This window comes from Humulus lupulus, chromosome 2 (genome assembly GCF_963169125.1).
Source record: "Humulus lupulus chromosome 2, drHumLupu1.1, whole genome shotgun sequence".
NCBI classification, from domain to species: Eukaryota; Viridiplantae; Streptophyta; class Magnoliopsida; order Rosales; family Cannabaceae; genus Humulus; species Humulus lupulus.
The window spans coordinates 90985177-91004580 of NC_084794.1; the positions used below are offsets into that span (position 1 = coordinate 90985177).

The 19404-nt window shown below is 35.8% G+C and overlaps 1 protein-coding gene across 1 annotated transcript; it reads left to right on the top strand.

The window, feature by feature from the left end:
* Positions 1–13384: 13384 nt before the first annotated feature.
* LOC133814510 (uncharacterized) lies at positions 13385–16748 on the top strand. Its single transcript, XM_062247459.1, has 3 exons — positions 13385–14292; positions 14480–15227; positions 15378–16748. Exons 1-3 carry the CDS (start codon positions 13385–13387, stop codon positions 16746–16748), a joined length of 3027 nt encoding a protein of 1008 aa, XP_062103443.1.
* Positions 16749–19404: the final 2656 nt, after the last annotated feature.

Consider the following 19404-nt stretch of genomic DNA (forward strand, 5'->3'; position numbering starts at 1 on the left):
TTCACATAGCAATTGTTTAACGCCCAAAACGTGCATCCACTAAGCGGTGGTTCTAGTATAGATCAGGCGGTCGATTCCACAAGGAGGCAAAGAAATAAAGTTAATCAATAAATAAAGTTTAGAGATAAATAATGTGAGGAAATAGAACAAGTGATATTTTTGTTGTTTTTGAAATTTAAAGATTAGAAATAAAGATAAAATCAAGTGTGATGTAACAATAGGTAACAAGTAGGAATGATCAAGAGTCACCAATATGCATACTTATTTATTTGGATCTTTGATTCACAGAAGTTACACAAATGAGAAGTTCATATCCCAACTATTCATTTGAAAGATTTAACATTGAAGCACAAATATGTTTTACAAAAATGTATTCAAGTGATTATTATTCTTTACCATGGAAAGATGAGATAAATCTTATAAGAAATCTAAAAATGACATTATACCATTGGCCATAATGCAATAAAAGATTAGACATAAAACCTAACACAAATATTACTTTTACTATTTATAAAATACATAGAAAGAGCATGACTAATTCTATATAGATTTAGCAAAAGTAAATATATATGAATGAGATGGAGAAAATGATAAAGATATTATCTATATTATTTCACTAATTTGATAATACATAGAAAGTGCTTGACAAAATCTATATACTATTAGTAAACATAAATATAGACAACAAGATGAAGGAATAGAGATGAAAGAAAATAAATCACTCAAATATATAAACTTTAAGCACATGGTGAATCAAAAATACCAAACAAAGTCATAGTGCATATAGGATCATCCTAACTTTCCTAAGAAGGTTAGCCTATTATGCTAGACATTCTCATGAAATTCTAGAGAGAAAATATGAGAAATGAGACTAAAATTTGGTAGAGTTTTGCTACCTAAAAATTACATACAAAATGTGAAATGAGAGTCCCTATTTATAGAGGGAGAAAAGGACTAAAAAGAAATAAAACAACAAAATGGGGTTTACAAAATAAATCTGAAATATTAATAATAAAATATGATTTTAAAAAATCAAATCTTATTATAAATATTAACCTAGTTATTTTGGTGTATGGTCAAAATGCCATTTTTCTAAAGCACCAAAAAAAGATGAGCTTTAAAGCTCAAAATGGCAATTTTGCAAGGCCTAATACCCACAAAATATGGGTTGAAGGTGGCTAGTGGCAGATGTGGGTTTTGACCTATTCCCAGCCAATGGGGAAGTGCCATGTAGGCGCTGGCTGGGAGAGGAGAGCTGGGCTCGTTGGGCTTGTTGGGCCTGGACGCGGAAGGTTGCTGGAGTGATGACGGGCCTGCATTGGGCTGGCTGAAGGTTGTTGGGCCTTCTGGGATGCTGAGAGGTGCAAGGCTACGGACGCGTGGCGGGATTGGATGACGACACCTGGTGGCTAGGCAAGGAGAAAAAGGAAGATTTTTACTGGGCTTGGGCCTTCGGATTGGGCCGGCTTTGTCTCAAGAAAAATGCCATTTTTCTCTTCTCTTTTTCAGATTTAATTTTTTTCTTTTATCTTCATTTCAAAGTGCCAAAATAAAACTTTAATTCCTACAAAATAACAATAAATTAAATTATAATCAAATATTTTCATTTATAAAATAGATCATATTAATTCTATGAAAATATTAATTAAAACTTAATTTATTTTAACTATTAAAATCAATAAATATGTATTTTTCACCACTAATCACAACCCCCAACTAGCTTATTGCTAGTCCCTAGCAATTCAAGCGGATAAAAATTATTACCAAGATGAATTAGTGAGCTAAATTATGCAAAATCATTTAACAAAATGTTTAGTGAGAATTTAGAAAATGCTATTTAAAACTATCAAAGTTGTAATTCAAGAGCTTTGTGTGTGTGCATCAGACCATATTCATCTTCCCATAATTTATAACACAAACAATATTGAAAAATCATCAAAGAATAAAGTCTCAACTCCAAATCCTCACAAAGGAATTGAAATTTATGGGAGATGTTTGACACTCTTGGAGTTGGAAATTTATCAATTAACACTCAAAAATGGATGTTATCATTTTAGGACAAACAATGTTAACGAATATTGATCAAAAGATAGGTTAATCAATTAATTGGAATCTAAATAACATTAGAACCTTCGGGATTTACAAAATGATATTAAGAGCCAAAATAAAGAACAAAACAAAAAATAAAATACACAAACTTTTTTTTCTTTTGTTTTTTTTTTTTTATGACATAAATTGAAAACAAATGTAGTAATGTTAATTTTTTTTATTTGACAATTTTTTTTTCTTCAACAAAACTACAAAAGATGAAGATGAAAAATGTTGCTCTTGTTTTCTCTTCTTTTTTTTATTCATTTTTTTATATATTTTTTTCTTTCCTTTTTTTTTATAATATTTTTCTTCTTTTTTTTCTATAATTTTTTTTTTTGACAAGAGACAACATAAAAATACAAGAAATTAAAAGGAAAATTACAATACAACAAAGGCTCTTTAAAACAAAAATTATCCCTCTAGTAAATGTCATGTTTTAAAATTCCAAAAATTAATTTTACCAACTCAAATGATCAATAAAAGTTTTCAAAGTTGTTTTCTCATTCTCACATCTCACAAAAATTAAAAGCTTTAAACTTTAGGATTTTTCTCAATTGAATGTGTGATTTTTTTTTAAATGTTTGGTTGTGCATGAAATTACTTCCCAATAGTAAAAATAGCAAAAACTATCTCACAAAAATTATGTTGTCATGAGTTTTGCAAACATTTAACTCACTCCCAACTTTAAATGAGACTGTTGACCCTGATTTTGGCCAACTGACACGGAGTCAAAATTGCTTGATGTAGACAGATATGTTGAAATGAGAGCAATGACAAAAACAGTAAAGCACACAAGAATTTATAGTGGTTCGGCCTCAGAATCTGGTAATAACTTACGTCCACTTGAGCTGTTATTGATATAATATTTCAAAGGAGTGATCAAAGAACTAGGGTTCAATGAGTTTCACCAACCTCTGAAGAACAAAACAATATACCAAATATGATAGCTCTAATACACTCGTAAAACTCTAATCTCAGATAATTAGAAAGCCAAAAGTCCCTTCCTTGAGCTATCTTTCTCTATTTATAGGCTCAAGGAAGATTACATTAATTTGTTACAGATATTCTTTCCTAAATAATCGGATACTCAGGAAATCATGGGAGATAATTTCGGATATGATTATAACTGCATAAGATTTTCTCCAAATATAGCGAGTATACGACCAAGCTGGTCGTATATAAAGAATGAGCGTTGCGCTATAGACATCTTTCTGGTCGATGGTCGAACAAGACTTTTGCCAGATGTCAGCCACGTGTACTAAACGTTTGCCATGTCATCCATGCCTGTTTTTTGGATAACAGAGACAGTGTCCTCAATGTCTAACGTTAAGCTCAGTGTGCGAGAAAAAGGGAATATGATAACTAACAAAGAAACAACAAAACCCCAAAAAGTAAAATTCACAACATAAAATAAAGACACAAATTAAAATAAAGCACACTAAAAAGAAAGATAGAACCTGATTAGTCTTTGGTAGACAAAAGCAATCGCTCTCAAGTAAGTCTACCAACTGCATATTTGCGTACTGTCCTGTATCAAAAATGAATTTTCTTTTATCTTGCGTCTCAAAAATAGAAGTGTTAGTAACATTTTCAGGATAAAGAAAATGTTTGGGTTCAAAAATCATGGAGGAAATTAGGTGAATGTTTCATTGCAAATATGCGTATGATTTCCTCAATGATTAAGTCTATCACATTAGTATGATATCTCTCATTTTTCTTTGGAGTGGTTGGAAGGATTTCGATATGGGAAAGAGTTTCACTCCAAATGGTAATAGCATCATCCTCATCCGGTGTAGAACTGAGAGTAGGGGATGGTGTTATGGCCTCAGGTTGGGACGGGAATTGACTTAAATTATGTGAAATAATAGCGTTGGTCAATTCTGAAAGTTGAGTACTAGTTTCCCTAAAATCTTCCACAAATTGTCTATTGAATTCTCTTTGCTCCTCTATAAATGTGTGTAAAGTGTCCTCTAAGGAATTTGCATTAGTGCATACATTATATGGAGGTGCATGTGGGAAGTTAGGAAAAAATTGCTCAAAATTCATGTGAGGCGGTGCATGGTAGTTGTACTCAGGCTTCCAACTAAAATCTATGGGGTTGGTCCAACTAGAATTATGATTCCTATGGTCGACTCTTTCAAAGTCACAATAACGTTCATCATAATCTATCTCGGGAACCTCGTAACTTTCTATTTCAAACTTAGTTTCTAAGACCTCAAGTTCTCGGTATTCTCTTATACTAAGTTTGCATGCACTCCTAAAACTGCTAGTACCCTCAGTAGCACTAGAATTATGATTGTTTCCGAATGAAGAATAATACATTGGAAAATACATCTCAAAACGTTTCTTTTCTTCTTCATTCTTTTTTTTTTTTTGTAATTTTTGTTTTTTTGTGATTTTGTTGTTTTACTTGTTTCCAGGTCGATTTGAGGTTTTTAGAACGGTCCCCCTTAAGACCCACACTTTATCTAGAACTCCCCGAGGTTGCTAGATAATTGTGGAGGGGTCACAATTCACAAAAATGGTCCTCTTACAACCAACACTTACTAGAACTCCCCGAGGTTACTAAGTAAGCATGGATGGAACTTTACTCAAATTAGCATTTAAGCAAAAATTACTTATGTTGACAAAACAAACTTTGTTTTTATTATTATTATTATTATTTTGTATTTTATGATTTTTTTTTTTAAGATTTGAAACCTAAAAAAAAATAATAAAAAATAAATAAATAAAGATACAAATCTAACAATAGAAAATAACAAAAAAAAATATTTAAACAAAAGAAATAAGATGCTCACAAAACCGAAAAAAGAAATTTTAGGAAAACAAAAACACTAATAAATTCTAAGAAAGTAACTTTTTTTTCTTCAAATATGAGGAAAGACTAACTAAGTAACAAAAAAATTTAAAGTAATCCTACAAACACATAAAAAAACACAAAAGTAAGATAGAGAAAAAATGTAACAAATCCTAAACACAAATAATTAAAATAAAAATAAATAAATGAAAACTAAACTAGCCAAAGATAAACAACCAATTTTTTTTAATAAAAAAAGAAATAAAATAAAACAAGCTATCAAAAATAAATTAACAAGAAAAAAAAACTAAATACTCACACAAAAAGCATTTTATTTTTATTTAATTTTTTAAAAAAATTTACAACAATATTTAATAAAAAGAGAAAGAGAAAAAAAAATTAACAAAAGAAAAATAACAACAAAATAAACTAAGAATAAAACTAACAAATCCTATAAAAGAAATGATATTAATATTTTTTTTCTTTTTTTTTCTTATAGCAGAACAATGTAAAAAAAATTGAAAAACTAACTAAAAAGGAACAATAAAAAAAAATAATGATAGTGATTTTTTTTCTTTTTAAAGTAAATAAGGAAAATCTAAAAAAGAAAATCTTAGAGAAATAACACAAAAAGAAAATGATAGAATTACTTACCTCTTTTGCAAAATTTATTGAAAAACTTTTTTTTTCACTATTACCTCCCCGACAACGGCGCCAAAATTTGTTTAACGCCCAAAACGTGCATCCACTAAGTGGTGGTTCTAGTATAGATCAGGCAGTCGATTCCACAAGGAGGCAAAGAAATAAAGTTAATCAATAAATAAAGTTTAGAGATAAATAATGTGAGGAAAATAGAACAAGTGATATTTTTGTTGTTTTTGAAATTTAAAGATTAGAAAAAAAAAGATAGAATAAAGTGTGATGTAACAATAGGTAACAAGTAGGAAGGATCAAGAGCCACCAATATGCATACTTATTTATTTGGATCTTTGATTCACAAAAGTTACACAAATTAGAAGTTCACATCCCAACTATTCATTTGGAAGATTTAACATTGAAGCACAAATATGTGTTTGCAAAAATGTATTCAAGTGATTATTATTCTTTACCATGGAAAGATGAGATAAATCTTATGAGAAATCTAAAAATGACATTATACCATTGGCCATAATGCAATAAAAGATTGGACATAAAACCTAACACAAATATTACTTTTACTATTTATAAAATACATAGAAAGAGCATGACTAATTCTATATAGATTTAGCAAAAGTAAATATATATGAATGAGATGGAGAAAATGATAAAGATATTATCTATATTATTTCACTAATTTGATAATACATAGAAAGTGCTTGACAAAATCTATATACTATTAGTAAACATAAATATAGACAACAAGATGAAGGAATAGAGATGAAAGAAAATAAATCACTCAAATATATAAACTTTAAGCACATGGTGAATCAAAAATACCAAACAAAGTCATAGTGCATATAGGATCATCCTAACCTTCCTAAGAAGGTTAGCCTATTATGCTAGACATTCTCATGAAATTCTAGAGAGAAAATATGAGAAATGAGACTAAAATTTGGTAGAGTTTTGCTACCTAAAAATTACATACAAAATGTGAAATGAGAGTCCCTATTTATAGAGGGAGAAAATGACTAAAAAGAAATTAAACAACAAAATGGGGTTTACAAAATAAATCTGAAATATTAATAATAAAATATGATTTTAAAAAATCAAATCTTATTATAAATATTAACCTAGTTATTTTGGTGTATGGTCAAAATGCCCTTTTTCTAAAGCACCAAAAAATATGAGCTTTAAAGCTCAAAATGGAAATTTTGCAAAGCCTAATACCCACAAAATATGGGTTGAAGGTGGCTAGTGGCAGATGTGGGTTTTGACCTATTCCCAGCCAATGGGGAAGTGCCATGTAGGCGCTGGCTGGGAGAGGAGAGCTTGGCTCGTTGGGCTTGTTGGGCCTGGACGCGGAAGGTTGCTGGAGTGATGACGGGCCTGCATTGGGCTGGCTGAAGGTTATTGGGCCTTCTGGGATGCTGAGAGGTGCAAGGCTACGGACGCCTGGCGGGCTTGGATGATGACACCTAGCAGCTGGGCAAGGAGAAAAAGGCAGATTTTTGCTGGGCTTGGGCCTTCGGATTGGGCTGGCTTTATCTCAAGAAAAATGCCATTTTTCTCTTCTCTTTTTCAAATTTAATTGTTTTCTTTTATCTCCATTTCAAAGTGCCAAAATAAAACTTTAATTCCTACAAAATAATAATAAATTAAAACATAATCAAATATTTTCATTTATAAAATAGATCATATTAATTCTATGAAAATATTATTTAAAACTTAATTTATTTTAACTATTAAAATCAATAAATGTGTATTTTTCACCACTAATCAGCAGTCAAGGGCCAGGCCCTATCAGTATATCTCATGCTTCCTAATGAACATGCTATTAAAGCATTTATATTTCATTTAAACACTCAAACATATAATCACATATATGGTTATCGAACCCTGAGTCAAGATTGTCTTTAGCGGCGAGTGTACATGCCCAACCAGTCTTCAGGTTCCCTTAAACCTAGACTGCTCTGATACCAAGTTGTAACGCCCTGGGTAACCAAGATTGTTACACTGTGTTTAAAATAGTGCAAGACTTGTTAATCAAGTCATTTGAACATAAACGTGTTCCTAAAGTCAACTGACAGGTTAGGGTTGAAAGATTTTGATCATAAAATGGTTGACTTTCACTAAAAGAAGAGTTTGATACATGTGATCCCAAAATAATGTTTAAATGGTGGTTACAACCCTCAAAAGTAAATACAACTACAGCCAGCCTAAATGGCAAAATACAAATTTTGGCTCTAGTCCCTGTAAATTCCTCGGTTGTCGCGGTCAAGCAGCTGCCGATGTACACTTCACCCCCAAAGCTCTCCAACTCATGGCTGGTCCAGCTTTCCCTAGCCTTTACCTGCACCACGTAGCACCCGTTAGCCAAGGCTCAGCAAGAAAACTAAATTCAACAAGTATAGATAACAACAGCAAAATACGAGTAATAAGCTAGACAACAATAACAGTTTAATTCATACATATAATTCAAACTCAATACAATTAATTAGGTGTCGGTGCCCTTAGGCTAAGCCCTCTAGTTATTTAGCTAATCCCGGCTCGCTTAGGTCAAGCTGCGTTCAATATGCTCAACATCATCCCCGACTCCCTTAGGTCGGACTTTCACATCAAACATAGCAGACATACAAGTTGTGAAGCACGCAATTGATAGCAGCACAAGCTAACCTGCCTATCCAGATATTTCCAGTCATAAATACATTTATAATCTCACATATATCCATTTACAGGGGATCTCAGCCCCAATCACAACTCAGTGCAATTTTCTTACCTCAGATCCCGAGCTGAAGATATATAGCGGTCCCGAGCACGATCCTCAATTCCAAGCCTTAACGGTAACCCTAGTCACAAGAGAAAATGGAAAACTATTAAAATCTAATCCAATTAAATGCTTTGGAATAAAATACTAGCCTCTGGGACCTTGAATTCTACTAAACTGGGTAGTAGAATTTGTCCCGAGCGCTTAGGTTTAAGTCCCCGAGCCCAAAATCCCATTTTGGCTAAGACTGCCTAGGCGGGTCGCGACCTGGCCCTAAGGGTCGCAGCGCTCCTCCAAGTTAAAGGCGCTAGCCTCCATTCCTAGGGGTAGGTGGGCCACGACCTACCCCTTTAGGGTCGCGGCACGTCTTCGAAACAGCAAGCCCCTAGGGCTTCTAGGGTCACGCGGGTCGCGGCGCCCATGAACTGGGTCGCGGCGCGCCCCCGTGAACCCAAAAATCCTTGGATTTTTCCTACATCTTCCCCTAAATTAAAGCCACAGAATTCCACTTAAACATATACTTAAGCCATTACTCAGTCCAGGACTCTCAATATCACCTTACAAACAACACATATAGCCTAAAACACTAGTTCAAACTTCCTTAAATCCCAAAGTCAGACACTCTCTCAAGTATCCCTAAGCATGCCCAAAACCCAACCAGAAATTCAAAGATTAGAGTCTGTAACCTTACCTCAGTGGAAACTTTGATTCTCAGTTGTCCCCTTGCCTGCTCTTAGCTTAATTCCCCAAATTTTCCCAACTCAATTCTTAAGATTTTCCTTCAACGGCTTCCCCTAAGCCTCCAAGCACAAGAGATGGAGAGAGAGAACGTGAGAGTGGGGGAGTGGGAACTGAGAAGTGTTCTGATATGTTCTATTCCTGAAACTTTCTAACTATGTCTCTTAATTTAAAGACCAATATGCCCCTAAAGACACTGTAACACCCCAATTTGCTAATAAGGTTTAGGACCTTGATTAGCGTGCCTGGAGGGCAATAAGTGAATTAACATGTTAATATATGAATTTGAATGAATATGTAATTAGAATGCATGTTTACGTGGTATAAATATGCATGTGGACCCCGTTTGTATGTTAGGGGTAAATTGGTAATCTTAGCCCGCTGAGGGCATAAATGTGTTAATGGTATTATGTGATTTGTACCACGTGAGTGTGGTGTTATTAATGTGATGTACGTGCCGAGATGGTCCTAGAGAGCTAGATAACTTAAAAGTCACAACGGGATTTTATACCCGGCTCAAGAGGAGCCTAAGGGTACTTTGGGGAAATTTGTGAGTTGAGTTGAGAATTTGTGGTTAATGGTTATTGGTGATGGAGTAACCTGAGTAACCATTAGTAACTGCTGAGAGTAACAAGTTTAGGTGGAAAAATGGTAGAATTGTAATATAGGTGAAAGGACAAGAGTGCCCTTGAGGTTTAATTAGGAGAGGATAATTATGGGAGGATAGAATAGTAATTCGGCAGGGATTTAGATCACTTCAGCTGAAGGAAAAGGGAATACGTATTACACTTAGCCATATGTTGGTTTATGCTGAAATTGGAAGAAAATCAAAAGGAAAGGGGAAAAGAAGAAGGGGCTGAAGTTGGGAGACCTAGGAGGAAATTCAAGAGGGATTGGAGACAACCAAGGTCAAATTTAAGCTAGGACTACTCAGAGGTAAGGATTATGTTCTGTTATTGCTTGAGTTCAAGGTTGATTTTCAAGGATTTTGTGTGGGAACCTAAAGGAAAGATGGCTGGTTTTACTTGGAATTCAGGTTGGATAATCAAGAGGAAAGAGGTTGGAGGCTAGAATTGAGAGGAGTTCAAGCTGAGTTTTGATTGAGGTAAGAATCCTTAGCATGTTTAATTTCTGTATCTAATGTGGTTTAAGATTTTAGAGGCATGATTTATAGTTTTCAAGCTCTGGTTTAAGTCTTGGAAGCCATGGTTTAAGTTTCAGGAATTTGAAACTCAAGAATGGATTTTGGGTGTAATCGTGTAATTGAGCTTGTTGTTGATGTTTATAGGTTGTTAAATGGTTTATTTGGGGTTTTAAACTGTTTTTGGGGTTTAGGTATGTGTTTGGGTTGAATTGGGAGTGTTTTGGCTCGGGGAAAATGCAGGGGAAAACCCAGATTTCTGGGTTCGCGAAGGAGCGCCGCGACCCTGTTCTTTGGCGCCGCGGCGCAAGGCTGCTTCAGGGCTGGGGAATGCTCTCTGACTTGCTGGGCGCCGCGGCCCTCTAGGGCAGCACTGCGGCGCTAGGCTATTTTCAGAACATGGAATTTTGCATTTTTGGGCTTTTGCTCCGGGGGCTCGAGGGATGTTTCCGATGCGTTGTTTTAGGAATTTGGGGATTCCGAGAGTGTGGGATTGGTTCCGGGAAGTAGTTTTGAATTGGTTAGTATTAAAGGAATGTTTTATATGTGTTGTGACTAGGTCTTCGGAGAGGCTCGGGATAGAGGACCGTGCTCGCGGCTTTGGTGCATTGTGAAGCTCGGGGTACAGGTAAGAGAACTGTAGCACCCATAGAGCAGGGCTTGGGCCCATAGTATTGTTGTAGGGCGCAGCCCTAGATTGTATCATTGCTAGGATGTAGCTTTAAATGAATGATTATATATTGGTTGTTATTTGAGAATGCTAAATGTGGTAATAGCAGAGTGAACGGCAAAGGGGCCGGGAACGGCGAAGGGCCGAGAACGGCAGTGGGGCCGGGAATACCACTTAGCACATGGAGTTCTTGTGGTTAGGGTGAGACCCCAATGGATACATGGGATATCCTTACGGTGTAGACCGAGATCCCAGGCTTTGGTAACGCTTCTGGGACGACATGGTCGTATATGTGTTTAAATCTTATGGACTATCTGATTAGAAATGAGTTATCTGCTATAGTAATTGTACGATATGCATATATTGTGTGCCGTATGAGTTTTCTTGCTGGGCTTCGGCTCACGGGTGCTCTGTGTTGCAGGTAAGGGCAAAGAGAAAGTCAACCAGCCATGAGTACGGAGAGCGTGGGGGCGGCACGTACATGTTTGGCCTATCCGACTGCTTTGGTTAGGGGCATTTTTGAGAAATGGCTGTACCAAACTCTGTTTTTGATAATTTGTCAACTGTAAATCTATTTTGAGTTGTGAATATTTTACAAACCTCGTTTTGGGATCCCAAATGTTAAACTATTGGAACTTTTAGTGAAATGGAGTACTTTTAAAGATTACAGCCTTGTCTTTTTGTTTAATCACACTTTTGTTCTAAAAACCTCGCTGAGCGAGTTAATTGCACATTTTAAACTCACTTAGTAACGGCTCTAAGGTAGTAGGGCGTTACAGATACCCAGCCTCTTCATTACCCATGAGGGCAAAATGGTCATTAGCCCCAATTCCCGCCAATTATTCGAGTCGTCCTACAAATTCCCAATTAATCCCGTCATGCCCAACTAATTACCAAATATCTACTTGTTACTCGATAAATCTCAAATATACGTTAAGTTTCCCAAAATACCCCTACGCTCACCCCGAGTTAGGTATTAAACCCTGTTGTGACTATTCCGCTAATCCGCTCACTAGGATCGCCTCAAGTCGAATACTACAATTATATCCACATAATAATGTGGTCTCAATCATTTAACGCATATAATCACATTTATGCCCGCAACTGGCCAATATTACAAATATGCCCTTATAAACAAGAACAGGCCCACACACATATTTAATACTTATAAACATGCATATAAATACAAAGCGTGATTCTCAGGTTCTCCCTCTTCCATGGCGAGGAGAAGAAAGCCTGGGCTGAAGCTTGCAAAATCTGCAATAGCTACGAAGCTTCCTTCATCCAATGGTGAGGAATCAGTCTTTCACCAACCTGTAATAGCTACGAATGATGATCTAGGAGTTACAGAAGAGTATGAGTGTGAGATCAAGAGTCTGGGTGATGGGTCACAGAAGGATTTCGATTTTGCTACAGCACCTGCGAAATCGAACTAGGCGGCTGAGGTTGAGGATCAATCTTTCCTGGATTCAGCTAAGGAAACTTGGGCAAAATTCTGTGAATCCCTACCATCTCACGGTTGCACAAAGCTTCACTACTCGGAACCGTATCAAAAGGATGGCCAGGTCATTGCGAAATTGAACATGGAAGAAATTGAAGTAGAGGCTTCATTCTGGAAATCAGCTGTGATATGTGTAGTGATAGGGGTGAATCCACCTCTGCCAGTGTTTGAAGGATTTGTAAAGCGGATTTGGGGAAATCTTGGAATCGTGAGTATTGCCCGAATGAATGCTGGGTTTACTATGGTGAAATTCAGAGACGAAGCAACGAGGGACTTAGTCTTAGAATCAGGAGTGGTGCATTTTGACAAGAAACCAGTAGTTCTTCGCCCATGGACTACTGACATCGAATCATTGAAATCCATTAAGTCTGTTCCTGTGTGGATTCGGCTACCTGATCTTGGATTACAGTACTGGGGAGTGAATTGCTTAAGTGCTCTAGTTAGCACAATAGGTAAGCCTATCATGATTGACAAAATAACTCAGAATCGTTCAATGATAAAATTTGCTCGCATTCTAGTTGAGATGGAGATTACTGATACTCTCCCAAATTTTATTAGATATTTCAATGAGAAGGGCCAAATTGTGGAACAGGTCATAGACTATGAATGGCTTCCAACGAAATGTTCCAACTGCAAGAAATTGGGACACTCTGTCTCTTCTTGTAAATTCGTCTCTGGGTCTGTTTGGAAGCAGAAGGATCTGAACCAAGGGGTAGGGATTTCTGGGAATCATAATACAGACCATCCTGAGGTGAAGACATCAATTCCATCAAGTGGAAAAATTCCTGAATCTACAACAGATAATAGAGCGGCTTCTACTGCTGTCATTAATCAAGATCATACTACTCAGTCAGATACTCCTCAGCCTTCTCCTTCTCAGGCTGAAGCTCAATGGATTTCTCCAAAAACAGCTAGGGTCAAAAAGCAAGGAGTCCAGATTTCGGTGAAACAGGACTTAAATCAATTTAACGTCCTGCAGGACTGTCAAAAACCAGCAAATGCAAGGACTTCTTCATCCAAGAATTATGGATAGTAGCAACATAATGAGTTGGAACGTTAGAGGACTGAATAAGTTGAATAAACAGAAGATGGTTATGGAAGTTTGTCGGATGAATAAAGTTGGGATTGTGACTCTCCTTGAAACAAAAATCAAGGGAGCTAAAATTAAAGAAATTATGAGTTCTACTTTTTTTGGTTGGGATTTTTACAGTAGTGAGGCTGTGGAAGGTCGTATTCTAGTGATTTGGAGATCTAATTTGGTGCAGCTTGCAGTGTTGCAAGAGAGCGACCAATTCTTACACTGTCAAGTGAGATTTTCTAATAAAACAGATTTATGTCTTACTTTTGTTTATGGCTCTAATAGCTTGGAGATTAGGAAAATTTTATGGAATGACTTATCTCAGTTGATTTGTCCTAGTAAAGCTTGGATGATTCTTGGGGATTTTAATGTCGTGTTTACTCTGAAAGACAGGTTGGGGGGCAGGCCAATCACTGTGAAAGAAATGGATGATGCTAGGCAATGGTATGATCTTGGTTTGGTTGAAGAAATGAAGATTATGGGTCCTTTCTATACCTGGTCTAATAATCAAGAAGGAGAATCTCGCATCTTTTCCAAGTTGGACAGAGTTTTCATTAACGATACTTGGCTGGAACAGTTCCCTTCAGTCACGGCTTATTCTCAATGGGAGATTGGTTCAGACCATTCTTTAATCCTGATAAAGCATATGCCTGCTCTACGAGTTGGGGTGCAACCTTTTCGATTTTATAATATGTGGATCACTCACCCTCAGTTTAGAATTAAAGTTCTATCTAGCTGGAAGCAATCTTTAAGATTCAAGGGTAGAGGTCTAGATCAAATCTGCTGGAAACTCACCCGGCTGAAGCATATATTGAAAAAGTTTAATTGGAAGGCAATGGGGGATGTAGCTTGTAACTATGAGAGGAGTAAACAGTAATATCAACAAGCTCATGCTAAATGTTTTGCTGACCCTTCAAATTTGATGCTATGTAAAGAGGATTATGAAGCATTTACTGAGTTTAAAAAACAAGAGAAAGTGTATGCTAGCTTTCTTTACCAAAAAAAGTAAAATTGATTGGTTGAGGTTTGGGGATGACAACTCTTCCTTTTTTCATGCTAGTTTAAGGAAAAGGAAGTTAGCTAACCGAATAGTCTCTTTTGTTACTGCTGAAGGACAGATTGTAGATGATTATGATAAAGTTACAGCTCACTTTCTGCAGCACTTTAAAAGTTTTTTGGGTACTCCCAGTCATGCTACAGGGGTTATTGATATTCAAGCTATAAGGTTTGGCTCAGTTTTGAACAGTGATGCCCAGCTGAATTTGATAAAGCCTTTCACTGTTAAAGAGGTTAAAGCTACGATGTTTAGTATCCATTCTCTTAAAAGCCCGGGTCCGGATGGTTATGGAGCAGGTTTTCTTAAAGCTTTATGGAAGGATATTGGTAAGGAAATTGCTTTGGCTGTTCTGGAATTCTTTGAGACATCTAGTATTCCTCAGCCATTAAATAATACTCTGTTATCTTTAATCCCGAAAGTGACCCAACCAATGACTGCTTCTGATTTTAGGCCTATTGCTTGCTGCAACACTATATATAAATGTATATCTAAAATGTTGTGCAATAGGCTTAATCTTGTTGTGCCTTTGTTGATAAACCAGAATCAGGGGGCCTTTGTTAAAAATCATTTTCTAGCCCATAATGTGCTTATACTTCAAGACTTGCTTAAAGATTATAACAGGAAGAATTGTTCCCCTAGGTATCTTATGAAGATTGATATAAGCAAGGCTTATGACTCAATTGACTGGGATTTTTTGGAGAATCTTCTAAATGCTTTTTGCTTTCCGAAGAGGTTTATAAGATGGATCATGGTTTGCCTTAGGGGTACTTCCTATTCCTTGGTGATGAATGGAAGCATTCAAGGCCATTTTCAAGGGGCCTGAGGTCTTAGACAGGGAGACCCAATTTCACCCTTATTGTTTGTCATTGTAATGGATTATCTAACTCGCTTGTTGTTAAAGGCTTCTAAGGAAAAAGAGTTCAAATTTCACCCCTTATGTAAATCCTTAAATCTGGTCAGCCTCTATTTTGCCGATGATCTCCTTCTATTTTCCAAGGCTACCCCGAATTCAATCAAAATATTGCAGCAAGTGTTCACAGATTTTACAAAGGCATCGGGGCTGTCTATTAATCATAGCAAGTCTAAAATCTTTGTTGGTGGTATTTCTGCTGGGGACAAACAATCTTTGCTTCAGATTTCTAACCTGTCTGAAGGGCAATTCCCTCTGAACTACTTAGGTGTTCCTTTGAGACCTACAAAATGGAGAGCCATTGATTGTGAAATTATCATTGATAAAATGAGATCTCGGCTGTCTGGTTGGGCTAATTGCCATCTTTCCTATGTTGGTCGGGTTCAACTCATTAACTCAGTTTTGATGGGGATTCGAGCTTATTGGATGCATATCTTTTTGTTACCTCAGAAAGTAGTCAAAGCGATAGACTGTCTTTGTAGAAAGTTCCTTTGGGGTGAGAAGAATAACAGAAGTAAATTTCACAGGGTCTCTTGGGATCTTGTTTGTAAACCGAAATGCTGTGGTGGTTTGGGTTTCAAAGATAGTGCTTCTTGGAACAAGTTAATGTTGGCTAAGTTTATTTGGGCTGTTTCTTCCAAGCAGGATATGCTTTGGGTTAAATGGATCAACTGCATTTATCTCAAAGGATCTTCAATTTGGGATTATCTTTTGAAGCATGATACTAGTTGGTATTGGAGGAAAATAGTTAACTTCTGTCAATTTTTGTCAAAATCTGTGTTGGAGACTGCTGTGAGGAATGGTAAGCTTCAGCTGGGCAGACTATATTCAGTGGTCTTTCCTAGCTCCCTGGTGCACTATGACAAGACTGTTTGGTGTAGGCTCTCGGCTCCTAAACATCAATTTATCCTCTGGCTTGCAGTGAATCAGAAATTGCCTACTAGAGATTGGCTAAATTACTGTCATATTCCTCTTACTTCCTTGAACTGTCCAGTTTGTTTTCAAGCAGAGGAAAGCCATTCCCATCTGTTTTTCGATTGTATTTTCTCCAGGAAAGTGATTCATTCAGTCCAAGAATGGCTGAGAGGGTTTGCTTGGCCAGTTCAATTCCAGAACTGGATTACTTGGCTGTCCTTGCCTCAGTCTAGCTGGTTTTCGAAGGTGATCACTGCAGCTTGTGCTGCCTCTGTCTACCTCATTTGGATGAATAGAAATAAGTGTTGGATTGAGAAAAGTTGCATCCCGGTGCATAGGATTGATCAACTGATTCGTTTTTCTATTAAAGTAAGAATTATGAATTTAGTTGGTTGTAATTGTTCTCCCAGAGAAAAACAAATGCTGCATTTTGTTAGTTTACTGTAAGTTGAGGTTTTGTTGTGGTGGTGTTCTGTGCCCAGCCACTGGTTTTTGATTTAGTTTGCTGTTAGTTGTGTTGTTTGCTGAGGTGGTTCTATTTCCATCCTTTGGCTTTGTACTTGTTTGTTGATCAATAAAAATTTTCTTTTGATCAAAAAAAAAACATGCATATAAATATACTCATATTATTATATAAGTCATGCATGCCACGTAGTCACGCATTTAATCAATTAATCACAAATATATCCAATTATGCCCTCCCAGCACGCTAATCAAGGCACTAAACCTTATTATCATTTTCGGGACATTACAGCAAGTCATAACACAAATAGTATCAAAAAATCTCAAAAGTAAAAAGGTCTAAAATCCAAACTCCACACGGGCATTGAAAGAACTTTAATGGGATGGATTGCACTCTTGGAGTTGGAAATGTAACAATTAACGCTCAAATAAGAGAATATAAACTTTTTAGGACAAACAATTTTAACAAGCATTGATCAAATGATAGGTTAATCAATTAATTGGAATTCAAATGACATAAAAACTTTTGGGATTTACAAAATAACACTAAGAACCAAGAATGAAAAATAAAAATACACAACTTTTTTTTTCTAACATAAATTGAAAGCAAATGTAGTAATGTTGATATATTTTTTTTTTTTTTTTTTTATTTCAACAAAACTACAAAAGATGGAAAATGAGAAATGTTGCTCTTGTTCTTTTTTTTTATTTTTTTTTATATTCTCTTTATATATATATATATGTTTTCTTTTTTTTTCTCTTTTTTATAGTATTTTTTCGATAAGAGACAACATATAAATAAAGAAAAATACAAGTAAATGAAAAGATTACATCAAAGGCTCTTTTAAACAAAAATTATCCCTCTGGTGAATGTCATGTTTTAAATCCAAAACATTGATTTTTGCCAACTCAAATGATCAATAAAAGTTCAAAAAGTTGTTTTCTCAACTCTCACAACTCACCAAGAAATGAAAAACTTTAAACTTGAAATTTCTCTCAACTATTTGTGTTAACAACCAATTTTCCACATGTTTGGAAAGTGCACAAAAGAACTCTGGAAATCACTTCTTAATAGTTAAACATAGTAAAAACTGACTCAAGCCAACAAGTTGTACTCATGCTCGGATAATTTTAAGAAAATTTGACTTAAGAAAATTCAACAAGACAATAAGACTCTCCAAATGAATGTTAATAAATGCCCACCACCCCCAACAAAAAACGAGACAATATCCTCAATGTCAAAATAAATACTCAATGAAAAAGATAGAGAAAGAGAACACCTGGATGATGACAATGTCCATGAGGCGAGAGTTAAAATAACCTAATAACAATACCCCAAAACAAATGAAATACAAGAACGAAATACATACAAAAATAAAAGAAAGACAGAAAAATAAAAGTAAAATAAAAACAAACAAACCATTCAGAATTTCAGAGTGTATAAACTGGGTCCTTAAGAAGGACCTCTTCAACGTGACTCACACGCTCAATGTAATGCTTCAGTCTTTGGCCATTGACTCAAAAAATTCTCCCATCGGTTGGGCCACGACCTCAACAGAACCATTGGGAAATACTTGTTTCACTACAAATTGACCAGTTGACCAGTCCATAACAAATTGACCAGTCCATCGCGATCTCAGTTTACCAGGGTGCAATTGCAAACGAGAATCATACAGATGCACTTTCTGATTTGGCTCAAAGTGTTTTCGCAAGATTTGTTTATCATGAGCGATTTTCAGCTTCGCTTTATAGATCCTAGAATTGTCATATGCGTCGTTTCTCAACTCCTCAATTTCGGACAATTGGAGTTTGTGATTGATACCTGTGGTATTAAGATCAAAGTTGAGGGCTTTGATAGCCCAATAAGCTTTATGCTTAAGCTTGACATGTAAATGACAGGTTTTTCCAAAGACAAGCTAATAGGGAGACATCCCAAGAGGGGATTTGAAAGCAGTGTTGTATACCCAAAGAGCATCTAGAAGACGTGTAGACCAATCTTTGGTCGGGATTTACCATCTTTTCCAGATTGTGTTTTATTTCCCTATTGGCTAACTCAGCTTGCCCATCTGTATGTGGATGATAGGCATTTGTAACTTTATGAAGTACACCGTACTTACGCATAAGAGCCTAAAAAGATTTGTTGCAAAAATGAGTGCATTAATCACTGATGATGGCACAAGGAGTACCAAACCTTGATAACACATTTTCTTTCAAGAATTTGACAACTGTAGCGTTATCATTTGTTCAACAGGGTACGGCCTCGACCCATTTTGAAACATAATCCACAACGAGAAGAATGTAAAGGTAGCCAAAATAAGGTAGAAATGGTCCCATAAAGTCTATCCCCAACAATTAAATATTTTGATAACAAGAATTGGGTTCAAGGGCATCATGTGCCGACAGGACAAGGAACCTAACTTTTGGCACCTTATACAAGAACGACAGAAATCATTGGTGTCTTTGAACAAAGAGGGCCAGTAAAGACTGTTGGGAAAACTTATACAGGATCTTTATTTATTTTCATGTATATCTAATATTAAATAAATTAATACGAGATAGCCTAAAACATGTTTCTAAAATTGAATTCAAAGAGAAACAATGAATAGAATACTTACAGTATACGCAGCGGAATTAAAGAGTC

Bases quoted from the DNA above. Each gene is read 5' to 3' on its own strand.
- LOC133814510 (XM_062247459.1), top strand. From the start codon at position 13,385: ATGAGTTGGAACGTTAGAGGACTGAATAAGTTGAATAAACAGAAGATG. The intron at 14,293-14,479 runs GTAATATCAACA...TTTTCATGCTAG, and splicing joins AACTATGAGAGGAGTAAACA to TTTAAGGAAAAGGAAGTTAG. The intron at 15,228-15,377 runs GTTTGCCTTAGG...TTGTTGTTAAAG, and splicing joins GGTTTATAAGATGGATCATG to GCTTCTAAGGAAAAAGAGTT.